Raw genomic sequence first — 13,121 nt, 5'->3', positions numbered from 1 at the left:
TTTTTTTTCTTTTTTTTTTTTTTAAAGATGACCGGTAAGGGGATCTTAACCCTTGACTTGGTGTTGTCAGCACCACGCTCAGCCAGTGAGCAAACTGGCCATCCCTATATGGGATCCAAACCCGTGGCCTTGGTGTTATCAGCACCGCACTCTCCCAAGTGAGCCACGGGCTGGCCGAAACAGTGTTTTTGAAGCGATAAAACCAAACTTATTCCCCTAGAAATGTCCCCCTCGCCCATTGATGTATAACTTTCTAGGATACACTGGATTTAGGGATGATCTTTTTCCTTTGAGTATCTCTTGAGAATCATCCTAAATCTATACTTAAGTTTCAAACTGTGCTTAAAAAAACGTGTGTGTATATTCATATATGTATCAGTGTGTCTGTTGGTTTTCTGAGATAATTAAGTACTATAACCTTGAAAATTACACTTAAAAACCCATTAAGTTTTATTTTTCTCATGGTATAGAAAAAAGAAAACCCATTAAGAAACATAGAGTTAATAAAGCACAATACCAATCTCTGAATAGTCTTTCTTAAATTTCTTTAATTCTTTTTTTTTTTTTTTTTTTTTTTTTTTTTTTTTTTTTTTTAAAAAAAAAAAAAAAGAATTGGGGGCCGGCCCGGGGGCGCACTGGATAGGGCCCCGCTGGGGAAGCGGGGGGGCGCCCCCCCGCTTCCCCAGCGGGGCCCTATCCAGTGCGCCACCGGGCCGGCCCCCCCTTCTTTTTTTTTTTTTTTAAAAAAAAAAAAAAAGAATTGGGGGCCGGCCCGGGGGCGCACTGGATAGGGCCCCGCTGGGGAAGCGGGGGGGCGCCCCCCCGCTTCCCCAGCGGGGCCCTATCCAGTGCGCCCCCGGGCCGGCCCCCAATTCTTTTTTTTTTTTTTTTTTAAGAGGGATATTTTAGGAGCTATCATACTGGGAAGAAATATTTATCTGCAGTTTAGCAATTCTTTCAATTTAGTTCAGTTTTGTTTCCTCAAGTTCAAATAAAATTTAATACTTTTTCTTAAAAAGTATTAACAGTTATCCCTGAGTGATAAAATTGCTGTTTTTTTTTTTAAATTTAGTTGTTTCCAAATTTGTTATTATGACCCATGTAGTAATGATCTAACCAGAGAAAATGTTATGTTTTTATATAAAAAAAAAAAATTGAGGGTGGTAATAAAAATAGCATGTTTAATTTCTTACTGATTTATGATGCTTAGGAATAAAGGTTATGAACATAAAAGGTCTGATAGTTTTATACGCCTTCTTTCTTCCTTTTTTTTTTTTTTTACTTAGTAATGGCTTTATTGAAATAATTCACATATTGTAAAAGTTACCTACCAAAAGTATACAATTCAGTGGTTTTTAGTATATTCACAAAGTTGCTCAACCATCATCACATCAATTTTAGAATGTTTTCATCACCCCAAAAAGACACCCCCCCCCCAATAACGTACTTTCCATTACTATGGAAAATGGAATTATTTTGGACATTTCATATAAATAGAATCATACAATATGTGGTCTTTTGTGACTGAGTTCACTTAGGATGTTTTCAAGGTTCATCTATGTTGTAGCATATATGAACACTTCATTCTTTTTATTGCCAAATAGTATTCCATTGTATTGATGTACAGTCAGCCCACAGAACCTATGAATAGGGAGGGCCAACTGTACTACACTATTTTATATAAGTGACTTAAGCATCGGCAGATTTTGGGATTCTGGAACCAATCCCCCCCATGGATACTGAGGGACTACTGTACCATACTCTGTTTATCCATCCATCAGTTACTGGGCATTTGGGTTTCTACTTTTTGGCTATTAATGAACAATGATGCTGTGGATATTTGTGTACAAGTTGTGGTGTGGATGTGTTTTCATTTCTCTTAGGTATATACCTAGGAGTGAAATTGCTGGGTCATATGCTTTGTTTATCATATGGTATGTTTAACCTTTTGAGGAACTGCTAGGCTATTTTGCAGTGGCTACACCAATTTTGCATTCCTACCAGCAGTATATGAGGGTTCCAGTTTCCCTACATCCTCACCAATTCTTGTTATTATCTGTCTTTTTTTATTGTAGCCATCCTAGCAGATATGAAGTGATATCTCATTATGGTTTTGATTTGCATTTCCTTGATAGGTAGTGATATTGAGCAATTTTTCATGTGCGTGTTGGTAATTTGCATATGTTCTTTGTAGAAATGTCTATTCAGAGTCTTTCCCATTTTTTGTGTTTGATATTAGGAAGAGATCCAACTTGATTGTTTTGCATATGGATATCCAGTTGTCCCAGCAGCATCCTTGATTATCTTTTGTCATGTGTCTCCTTCTGTTATTAGATAGATACAGGCCCTCATCTGCTTTATTTTATTTATTTATTTATTTTAAAAGATGTCCGGTAAGGGGATCTTAACCCGTGGCCTTGGTGTTCCATCAGGACCACACTCTCCCAAGTGAGTCACAGGCCGGCCCTCTCATCTGCTTTCTTATTACCTGCCTTCTTATCTTCTACCTTCCTAATTCCTTCCTTTGGTTAGGGTTATTTAGATATGTATGTCTGATGGGAAAGCTTTTCTTTTTTCTTTCTTTTTTTTTTTCTATCACATACTGTGTATAGCATCTTTTCATCTGCTTTTCCTGCTGAAATAACAGTAATAAGACATAAGCTGCATTAATCAGAAATGTGTGATCCAGGATATAGTAACATTGCTTAGATTAAATTACCAGGATTCTGTGTGGGTTTTTTTTAATACCTTCTCTATTAAAACAAAGGTATCTTAAATGAGCACTCTAAATAATCATGCAAAAGGCTGGCCAGTTGCTCAGTTGTTTAGAGTGAGGTGCTGATAACACCAAGGTGAAGGGTTCGGATCCCCATACCAGCCAGCCACCCCCCACACCCCCCCCCGAAAAAAAGAAGAATCATGCAACACTGCCTGTATTTTAAGCAGCAAAGTTGGGTATGGACTCCCCTGGAGATTTCAGGAGCTTTGTCTGTGCTGTGTTTTCTGTTTGTTCATGTGGGAGATAGTTTTGATCCTGAATTGGGCATTTGGGAACTTAATGCCTGTAGAATATACTTGTTTTTCTGACCTTCTAGAATAGTGTTCCCCATACTTGTTTTCGCTCACCCCATGGATAAAATATTTTTTTAACATACATGTAAATTTATATATACATATATACATTTATAAATTATATACTTGTATGCAAAAGACAAAGGGGTGCATTTTCAGAGAAGAGTTAAAATGAGCAAACATTCTGATATTTCCTTCTTAGACACCCTTGTTGATTGACTTGCTTGCTCTCTGGGATGCATATGTGTTACTGCAAATGCAATGTGATGCTGGAGAATTTTGCATATGGTTTTGGGGATTGTGGCCTCCTCAGAAGCCCTGGGAATGAAAGCCCTACTTCCTCACATTACATAGGGCCCCTGCCTGAGAACTTTTCTTCCCTTGGGGTCTGGATTCTCATTGCTGCCTGTTTCACTCACTGGTAAATCTTGTCGCTACAGGTACAGGTGCAGGTGCAGCAGTCTCCGCAGCAGGTCTCGGCTCAGCAGCTCTCCCCGCAGCTCACCGTTCATCAACCTGCCGAGCAGCCCATCCAGGTCCAGGTGCAGATCCAAGGCCAGGCACCACAGTCAGCAGCCCCCTCCATCCAGACCCCATGTCTGCAGAGCCCCAGCCCCTCACAGCTGCAAGCAGCCCAGATCCAGGTGCAGCACGTGCAGGCGGCCCAGCAGATCCAGGCTGCAGAAATCCCGGAGGAGCACATCCCACATCAGCAAATCCAGGCTCAGCTGGTGGCTGGCCAGTCTCTCGCTGGGGGTCAGCAGATCCAAATCCAGACCGTGGGTGCCCTTTCCCCACCACCATCCCAGCAGGGCTCACCACGGGAAGGGGAGCGGCGGGTTGGCACAGCCAGTGTCCTCCAGCCAGTGAAGAAGCGCAAAGTGGACATGCCCATCACTGTGTCCTACGCCATCTCAGGGCAGCCGGTGGCCACCGTGCTGGCCATTCCGCAAGGCCAGCAGCAGAGTTATGTGTCTTTGAGGCCAGACTTACTGACAGTAGACAGTGCCCACCTGTACAGTGCCACTGGGACCATTACTAGCCCTACAGGAGAAACCTGGACCATCCCTGTTTATTCTGCCCAGCCCCGGGGGGACCCTCAGCAGCAGAGCATTACCCACATTGCCATTCCCCAGGAAGCCTACAACGCAGTTCACGTCAGTGGCTCACCCACAGCCCTGGCATCCGTAAAGCTGGAGGATGACAAGGAGAAGATGGTGGGCACCACGTCTGTAGTGAAAAACTCCCATGAAGAGGTAGTGCAGACCCTTGCAAACTCTCTCTTTCCAGCACAGTTCATGAATGGCAACATCCACATTCCAGTGGCTGTGCAGGCTGTGGCAGGCACATACCAGAATACAGCTCAGACTGTCCATATATGGGATCCCCAACAGCAGCCACAACAGCAAACCCCCCAGGAACAGACTCCACCACCGCAGCAGCAGCAGCAGCCACAGCTCCAGGTTACTTGCTCAGTAAGTGTGATTTATCTTTAGCCATCCTGCTCCCTCAGGGCCCAGTGTAACACAGAACCTGCCTGGCAACCTCTGGCTTGTTTACTGCATGATGTTAGTCTTACAGTGATACAGTATTTAGTATTTGGGAGTTAGGAGGAAGCAGCAGGTAAGGCTGTGCAACAGGCAGGAGGTTTATCCTGGTACCTAGAGGTAAATGAAATGACAAGTAACTGCTTTGGGGTTTTGGTGAGAGGTTTCGGGGTTAGGCACCCGGGATGCCTCTTTGTGATCTCTTAGGAAGAGTAAAGTTACAGGTGGAGACAAATGGGACATCCCATGTGTGATCTGCATCCCAGGAGCTACTTTCATGCATCACAAGTGAATGGATCTAGTGGAACCCTTATCAGCACCATCCTCTAACCAGCTGAGTTAATTGGCCAGCCTTTTTTTTTTTTTTTTTTTTTTTTTGTGACAGCTGGCTGGTACAAGGATGGAACGCTGGATCTTGGTGTTATCAAGATAGAGTGGAACCCTTATAGTTTAGTATACAGGCTGTAAACTCATCGTAGTGGGGAGAGGCTGTGAGATTGTTCCTTGTCTAGTTGTCATCTTAGGACACAGTGTAGGTGAGTTAGAAGACCTAAAATACCTCTTAGTGGGCCTGTTAAAAGTGATTGCCTTTGAGAGCCTTGAATAAGCCACCTGTGCAGTGGGACTCTTCCAAGAGTGTTTTTTGTTCCCTAAGAATAGTCAGATAAGCCTTGATTAATTGGGTTTTCTGACATGACAGCTATGTTGAAAAAAATTTTTTAACATTTCATTTTGAAATAATTTTAGATTTACAGAAAAGTTGCAAAAATAGAACTTTGTTGATATTTTAACTTTATAATTTTGTGGTCTTTTCTCTTTTTTCTAATTGTTAATCTTAAAGATATCACAGAGGCGTGGGTAGATTAATCTATTAAGGCTATTAGTAAACTTTCTGGTCCCCTGTCTAGCCAACCTTCAGAGTGACATATAGGGCCTCTGGTCTCGTGGGACTGCTGAAGGTAGTGTGCTCAGCGGGCATAGGCTTCTGGTAATGCATGTGAGGCAGCTGGCACAAGCAAGTTAAACAAGGATCCACAGTCAGAAACTCAGGCCATAAATGATTAAGGAAAGGCTGACCAAGTGGTTTCATAGAGGCAACAGTATATCATCTTAGGTGACTTTGTTAAGGACCTACTAAATATCTAGCTGTCAGGCCTAGAAGTAGAACAAGATAGAGTTCTTGTTTCAGGTAGCTTAGAGTCTAGTTGTGAGAGTAAGAACTTAGGATTCCTGTTCCTTTGAATTATTTATAAGGTAGCATAATCAAGTGTGACATTATGTGATATATATATACACACACAGAGACAAACTGGGAATTCAGAAATTCTAGGTTTAGATATCAGCAGAAGCATCTTTGTGGGAAAAGTGGGGTTGAACTGCAGTTTATAGCTTAGATTGACAGAAGAATAGGGCAACATAAATACAAGCCAGGGATGGACAGAAGGGTTGTGGCCTAGGACAACATGAGAGGGGAACTGTGAGAGAGAGTTTGTACGGGCAGTGGGAGTGGAGGTGGGGGTGCTGTCTTCCCAAAGTGAAGAATTGTGATCTCATCTGTGCTAGGAAATCTGGAATTTCCTGAATTTCCTAACAGTTGTGGTGATAAGAGGAATCAAGTAGAGGTATATAAAACTGATTGCATGTAGGAGAGACCAGCCAGGAGTTGTGTTATGGGCTCCGTGCTCAGCTTTTGCTCACAGAGATGGAGCCCATTAGGCCTCCCTTTAACTCTCCTGGGCTTGATGGCCCAGTGGAAAGTCACGCCTCTTCTGGTACTTAATTGGTCTCTGTAAATTGAATGTCTGGGTCTTCCAGCAGAAGATTCTTTCTGGAGTTTATTTTAGTGCGCTTTGTCTCCTTTGGGAAAGCCTTATGGAGATTTAAGTCAAATGTTGTTATTAGAAAAAGGAAAATTGGGAAGAATACCCATCATCAGGGAAAGAAAAGTTTGTCCATATATACTGCAAACATCCCTCTGCTCTTATTATCAAGCTCTGTGCTAGGTGATGGGGGACAGAGATGAATAAGACAGTGTCCTCCACTCTTGAAACACTTATAGCCCATGGGGAAGACAGTTGTGCTGTGATGTGAGTTGAGCCCTAAGGAGAGTTAGTGACAGTGTGTTGTGCTCCTTCATCTGTCATGGGTTGGGGAGGCCACGTCCTTTATGAAAACTATCATATCTCCTGTTTTAAAAACCAGATTTATCGGGGCCGGCCCAGTGGCGCACTGGATAGTGCGCCGCTTGGGAAGCGCGGCGGCGCTCCCGCCGAGGGTTCGGATCCCACATACAGACCGGTTCCCGCTCACTGGCTGAGCGAGGCACGGGAACAATGACGAGGGTTGCAGTCCCATTGCCGGTCCCCGGTCCGGTACAGGGGCAACACTGAGGGTTGCGATCCGTTGCCGGACACGGAAAAAGACAAAAGACAAAAAAAAACAAACAAAAAACCAGATTTATGGTGAAACCTTCCTCCCTTGACTTTGCATTCACCTCCATCTCTTGCCCTATTTCTCTGCTCTACTTTATTCCCAGAGCTCTCAAAAGCATTATCTTCACAAGCTGTCTCCACTTGCTCTACAGTTTTCATCTCATGACAATCTGTTCTTGGCCAGGTCTGCCGTGACCTCCCTGTGGCCAGATCAAATAGGCACATCTGTTTTCATCTCACAATAACACATCACGCAACTGACCATACCTGCCTTATTGAAACTCTTTTCTGTGGGCTTCCATGTTATAACACACTCCTGATTTTCCTCCTACCAAACTGATTCTTCTTCCTTCTCAGGAGCCTTTGCTGCTGCTACCTTCTCTTCTATCTGAACTGTACATGATGATGTTCCTCAGGTCTGAATACTGGCCCTCTTTTCTCCCTAAGGGATTTCTGTTTTACAGATGAGGAAACAGGCACAGAGGGATTATAAGTGACAAGGCCAAAGCCATGGTTAGTAAGTAGCAGAGTTGGGATTCAACCATGGACAAGCTGGCTCTGGAGCCTATATCTTAACCCCTATGTGCAGCGTTGACACATAGATCTAAAGCTCTGAACTACGTCTTTTTCCCTTAGGACCCTTTCCACACATTTGTCTGCCTACTTAACATTTATGTGGATTTATTGACAGTATCTCAGATCTTCATTAGTACCACTTGTACCACTGTCAAAAACTTATCTGTCTTAGAATGTAGCATCACTATCCACCCAGTTGTTCCAGCCAGAAAGTCCAGGAGTCATCCTGTGTCTGCTTTCCCTTACTACTCCTAACCAGTTCATCAACAAACCATGTTGATTTTACCACCAAACTTCTCGAAATCTCTTCTATCATCTCCACTGCCACCATTCTAGTCCAGGTACCAGTACTTGCTTCCACTCTTGCTCTTCAGTTCGTTCTCCATAGAACAGCAAGAATAACCTTAAAATGTAAGATCATGTTGCTTCTCAGCTTCAAACTCTCCAAGAACTCCCATTACATGTAGGAACAACTACACCACAATGTACAATACCCTAAAACAGTAGTTTTCAACCTGGATTATATTACTCCCACTCCCACTCACTGATAGACATTTGGACATGTGTGGGAGAATTTTTCATTGTCAAGATGCTTGAGAATGTTACTGGCATTCAGTGGGTGGAAACACACCATGAAGGAGGCCTGCTAAAAAGCCAGAACAGAAATAGTGCCTCACATGCTCTGGCCCTTGCTTATTTGTCCAGTCAGACTCCTAGATTTCTTACTTGGGTAGACAGTGTTGCCATTGAACAAGGTAGGGGAGAACTCTGGGGAGAATAGGTCTGGGCAGGGAAGGTTATAAGTTCTCTCCGTAGATGTTAGTGTGAGGTGGCTGTGAGATGTTTAGTTGGAGATATACAGTACCCACTTAGGTACATTAAGGGGAGGTCTAGCTTGGAAGTGCATAGTTGACAGTCGCTTTCAAAAACATGGAAATCCAAACTGGGAAAGTCGGTGAGGCTTACCAGGGAGAATGTGTAGTTGAAATGAGAAGTGGGTCTAGAGTGGAGCTTCAGGGTTGACGAGCATTTAAGAGCCTGGCAGAGACAAAGAAACCCAAGGCAGATAGAGAAAGAGCTGCCAGATAGCCTGGGGAGGTCCAGGAGAATGTGGTGTCATGCTGAGCAGAGAGAAAAGGAGAGAGTTGTGAGTGGCATTATCAGAGTGCTCTGTAGAAAGGTCCAGTAGGTTAGAGCCAAAGCATCCATTGCTTATGACCTTTTCATTTCAGGTATTTTTGCCTGGGGGTTACAGGGATTGGGGGAGAGATGGTGCCAGTGGTTATCAAGAGGATAACCCAAGGGCCGAGCCCGTGGTGCACTCGGGAGAGTGCAGCGCTGGGAGCGCAGCAGCGCTCCCGCCGCGGGATCGGATCCTATATAGGGATGACTGGTGCGCTCACAGCGCTCACTGGCTGAGTGCGGTGTGTCCGGTCTCAAAAAGGACAAAAAAAAAAAAAGATAACCCAAGAAGAGATCACTTATTTTTGGGGTAGCCAGAATAGTGATTGGAGCTCTGAATGCGGCACGGGGATCAGATGTCTACAGAAATCAGAGAATGAGTCCTCAAGTCAAAAGTATAAGAAAGGGCAAGAATGCTGAGGCCTAGCCATAGACTTGGCCTTGACTAGAGCAGTGACTGGTTACAAACCTTTTAGTAAAATGGAGTGTGGGAAAGGTATATTGTTAGATGAGCTGAGAAAGTGTTTCTTGATTTGGTAAAGGGAGGCTTGGGCCTGTGTGCAGGAAGAATAGGGGACTTCTGCATGCCTCACTTTGGGTGCTATTTAGTCCACTGGCCCTGAGCTTGGCTACCTTTCTGACCTGTGCTAGATATCTGAGAGGGGCTTGATGGTTGCCAGTTAATGGAACTATTTTGGAGTAATAGCTTGATTAATGGTTTTCTTTTGATGACTGCTAGAGTAGTCACTGGAGTCAAGGAGAAAACTCACTACAAATTTAACCAGGTCTTTGCCCCAAACAATGGTTTAATGCAGTTTTATATTCCTGGGCCTAACATAAAGCTTTGTACATGTTTGTTGAATCAATGGATAAGAGAAACTAGGACTTTTGCATGATTTGAATTGATTTCTTCATGTTTTTCAACACTTTTGAGAGCCCAAGTACATTCTTTGAAGACATGTGGTAACTCGATTCTCTCCCTTTAAAATCAGAGCCCAAACTAAGGAAATTGAGAACCTTAACCTTGAATTTTTAATATTTGAGGGTATAAAGATCTCTTTAGAATCTTTAGGTGGTAAGTAGCATATTTATATAAATACTCATTATAATTTTGTATTAATCTTGTTAGTCTGTAGCCAAGTAACCAGGGAGTCTGGGTTGGAGGGGTTTTACAAGAAGGGAGGGCTGCTCTTATCAGGGGCAGAGAATGAAAGTTTACTGAGCATCAGATGTAGACCTTGGTTAAAATCCCATGTAGTTGAAATAACAGTTGTAGACCAAACTTTATATAACGGTAAGATTTATCTCTTCCTGTTTCTGCCTATTCAGATCTTAACAACACTTTTCTTTCCTGTCTGTTTATATAAAACCCTGTACCAGACTCCTTGTTGGGAAAAAAAAAAAAGAGCATTTGTGAATTATACTTTCATTATAGAAATGTTAGAAAACATAGAAAAGTGGAAGTATTTTAATGTTATTCATACATTCACCGCTCTATTGCAGTTTGATAGAGGGGGAATCAGGTTTATTTAGGTGGTTGTCTTTATATTTTTTCTACATTTTTGTGTGATTTCTTTGTACTTAACCATGTAAGTAACATATGTAAAAAATGTTATTTCTAGTCTTAGTTAACATGTTTTTAATATCTATTTTGTGTAGTACATTTGGGTGGATATAGTGTAATTTGCCTAGCCAGTCGTCTTTTGTTGGACATTCATATTTTAGATTTTTTCCTAGTGTAAACAACTCTGCAGTATGTCTTCATGCATAAAGTATACTCTCTATTTTGGTGGTTTCGTTAGGACAGAGTCCTAGGTCAAAACATATGTTTTCTTGAGTCTTGATATGTAATGCCAAAAACACTGTATTCCTTTATCTCCCTGCTTAACAATGTATCCTGTCATAACTAATAAGATCATTTTTAGTTTTGTTTGTGAGCAAATTTGTATATCATGTAAAAATTATTTTGCCTTCAACTTGAATTATTTTTTACATTCCTCAGCCTGCTGGGTAAGGGAGGTGTAGGCTCTGGCATGGGGGATTGCTCATGGGGATTTGTTCAAAGAATGTAGGTGGGTATGTGAGACCCAAGAACTTGTACTTGCTATTTGTGTTGGTGTCTGTCCAACCCTTCAGGGATTGTGATTGAAGCTAATGGACATTCTTTGCCCCTCTTCTGCGTGGGCTGGCTGTTATACCATTGATTATGGGACCACTCTTCCTTTGGAGGCAGGAAGCCAGAGTAGTGCCTCCTATCTTCAGAAAATGGATTATATTGGGCTGGCCCGGTGGCGCATTCGGTAGAGTGCAGTGCTTGGGAGTGTGGCGGCGCTCCTGCCGAGGGTTCGGATCCCATATACAGACCGGTCTGCTCACTGGTTGAGCGCGGTGCGGGTGCGACACCGAGGGTTGCGATCCCATTGCCGGTCGCGGTACGGTACGGGCGCGACACTGAGGGTTGCGATCCCATTACCGGTCACGAAAAAAGACAAAAAGGAAAAAAAAAAAAGAAAATGGATTATATCCTTACAAGCCATAGAGTATTTTTTTTTTTCCTTTTTTTGTCTTTTTTCGTGTCCGGCAACGGACCGCAACCCTCAGTGTCGCGCCCGTACTGGACACCGGGACCGGCAACGGGATCGCAACCCTCGGTGCTGGGCCCGCCCCTCGCTCAGCCAGTGAGCGGGAACCGGTCTGTATGTGGGATCCGAACCCTCGGCGGGAGCGCCACCGCGCTCTCAAGCGGCGCACTGTAGCAGTGCGCCACCGGGCCGGCCCATATAGAGTATTTTTTAAATTTTGTTTATTTATTGTTTTTGATAGCTGGCTGGCATGAGGATCTGAACCTTTGACCTTGGTGTTATCAGCACCAGGAGATCCCAAGTGAGCTAGCTGGCCAACCTCCAAGTATTATTTTAGAAGGAACATAAAAAAAATAGACCTGGAGAAACCATAAAGACTCATGTCTTACCTCTCATTTTACCATGGCAGGGGAGAGGACACCACTTAGTTATACTTTTCTTTCTCTAAACAGTGGTTCTCAACTATGGCTGAACATTAGAATCACCTGGGGAACTTTTAAAAATACTGATGCCAGGTCCCCGCTTTAGACCATTCAAATCACAATCTCTGGGCCCAGCCATGGGTATTTTTTTTAAAGCAGTACAGATGATTTTAAGGTGCAGACAAGTTTAAGAATCAGTGCTCTGGACCACTGGATACTCAAAGTGTGGTTTGCAGACTAGCAACCTTGGTGTCACTGGGAGCTTGTTAGAAATGCAGAATCTGAGGTTCCACCCCAGACGTTTTCAATCAGAATTATGCATTCTAATAAAATACCCAAGTGATTTGTTTGCACATTAAATTTGAGGAGCAATGCTTTGATCCAGTATTCCTCAGTGGTGACTAAATATTATAATTACCTTTTTACATGGGGAGTTTTAAAAACACTAATATCTGGGCTCCACCCCAGAGAGAGATTCTAGGGTGAGTCTGGGTATTTGTATTTTTAAATATAAGATTCACACGTGTAGCCAGGACTGAGGAACACTTCACTAGCCCAGTTGCATTGCTGCTTTTGTTGTCCTTGGGATAAGAAGTAGAACTCCATAGCTTCTTGAAAGTAGGACAGCAAGAAGACAGATTTCTTGATTTAGTGAACTATTTTTCTGATAGTTTTGTAGAAGGACCTAATGCGAAAGAGTATTGACACATTTTTGATGGTTTCTCTCTCATAGGCTCAAACTGTTCAAGTTGCTGAAGTGGAACCACAGTCACAGCCACAACCTTCCCCAGAACTTCTGCTTCCAAATTCTTTGAAGCCAGAAGAAGGGCTTGAAGTTTGGAAAAACTGGGCCCAAACCAAGAACGCTGAACTAGAAAAGGATGCTCAGAACAGATTGGCACCCATTGGGAGTGAGTGTTTGGGAGGGAGAGTGGGCTTTGTCTAAATTGCAGTGGTACTGAAGTAACAGGAGGATAGAATGGCAAGAAAGTGACACACCCTGGCTCTGTGGTCTAGAGAGCACCATCTGAAATAGTATGCTGAATTTAAGACTTAGCAGCCAGCAGTCCTGACCCTGTGCAGATGAGCAAAATTTGTACGGTTTGCCTAAGACCAGGAATTTTTGTACATGTGGGTTTCTGGGGTTGACCTAGCAGACATAGGCAGAGCTGCTTCTGGGAGAAAATGGGAACCAGTGAGCATGCTCAAGGTCCTCCTTCCTTGATATTAAGCTCATGAACTTACTCACATTATAGAGGGTGGATTCTGTTTTTTTTTTTTTTTTTTTTTTTTTTTTTTTTTTTTTTT

At 43.1% G+C, this 13,121-nt stretch overlaps 1 protein-coding gene across 4 annotated transcripts in view; it reads left to right on the top strand.

Annotated features, from left to right (window-relative positions):
• Positions 1-13,121, top strand: part of QRICH1 (glutamine-rich 1) — a 46,551-nt gene that overhangs the window by 22,020 nt on the left and 11,410 nt on the right. For all 4 annotated transcript variants that reach the window (XM_008565775.1, XM_008565776.1, XM_008565777.1 and 1 more), the window contains 2 exons: positions 3,513-4,547; positions 12,547-12,724. In XM_008565775.1, coding sequence (XP_008563997.1) covers positions 3,513-4,547; positions 12,547-12,724 — 1,213 coding nt within the window. The remainder of the gene's footprint in view (positions 1-3,512; positions 4,548-12,546; positions 12,725-13,121) is intronic.

This window comes from Galeopterus variegatus, unplaced genomic scaffold, assembly GCF_000696425.1.
Source record: "Galeopterus variegatus unplaced genomic scaffold, G_variegatus-3.0.2 Scaffold203, whole genome shotgun sequence".
In the NCBI taxonomy this organism is placed as follows: Eukaryota; Metazoa; Chordata; class Mammalia; order Dermoptera; family Cynocephalidae; genus Galeopterus; species Galeopterus variegatus.
Note: the sequence above shows the minus strand (reverse complement) of the source record. Positions and strands in the feature narration are given on the sequence as shown.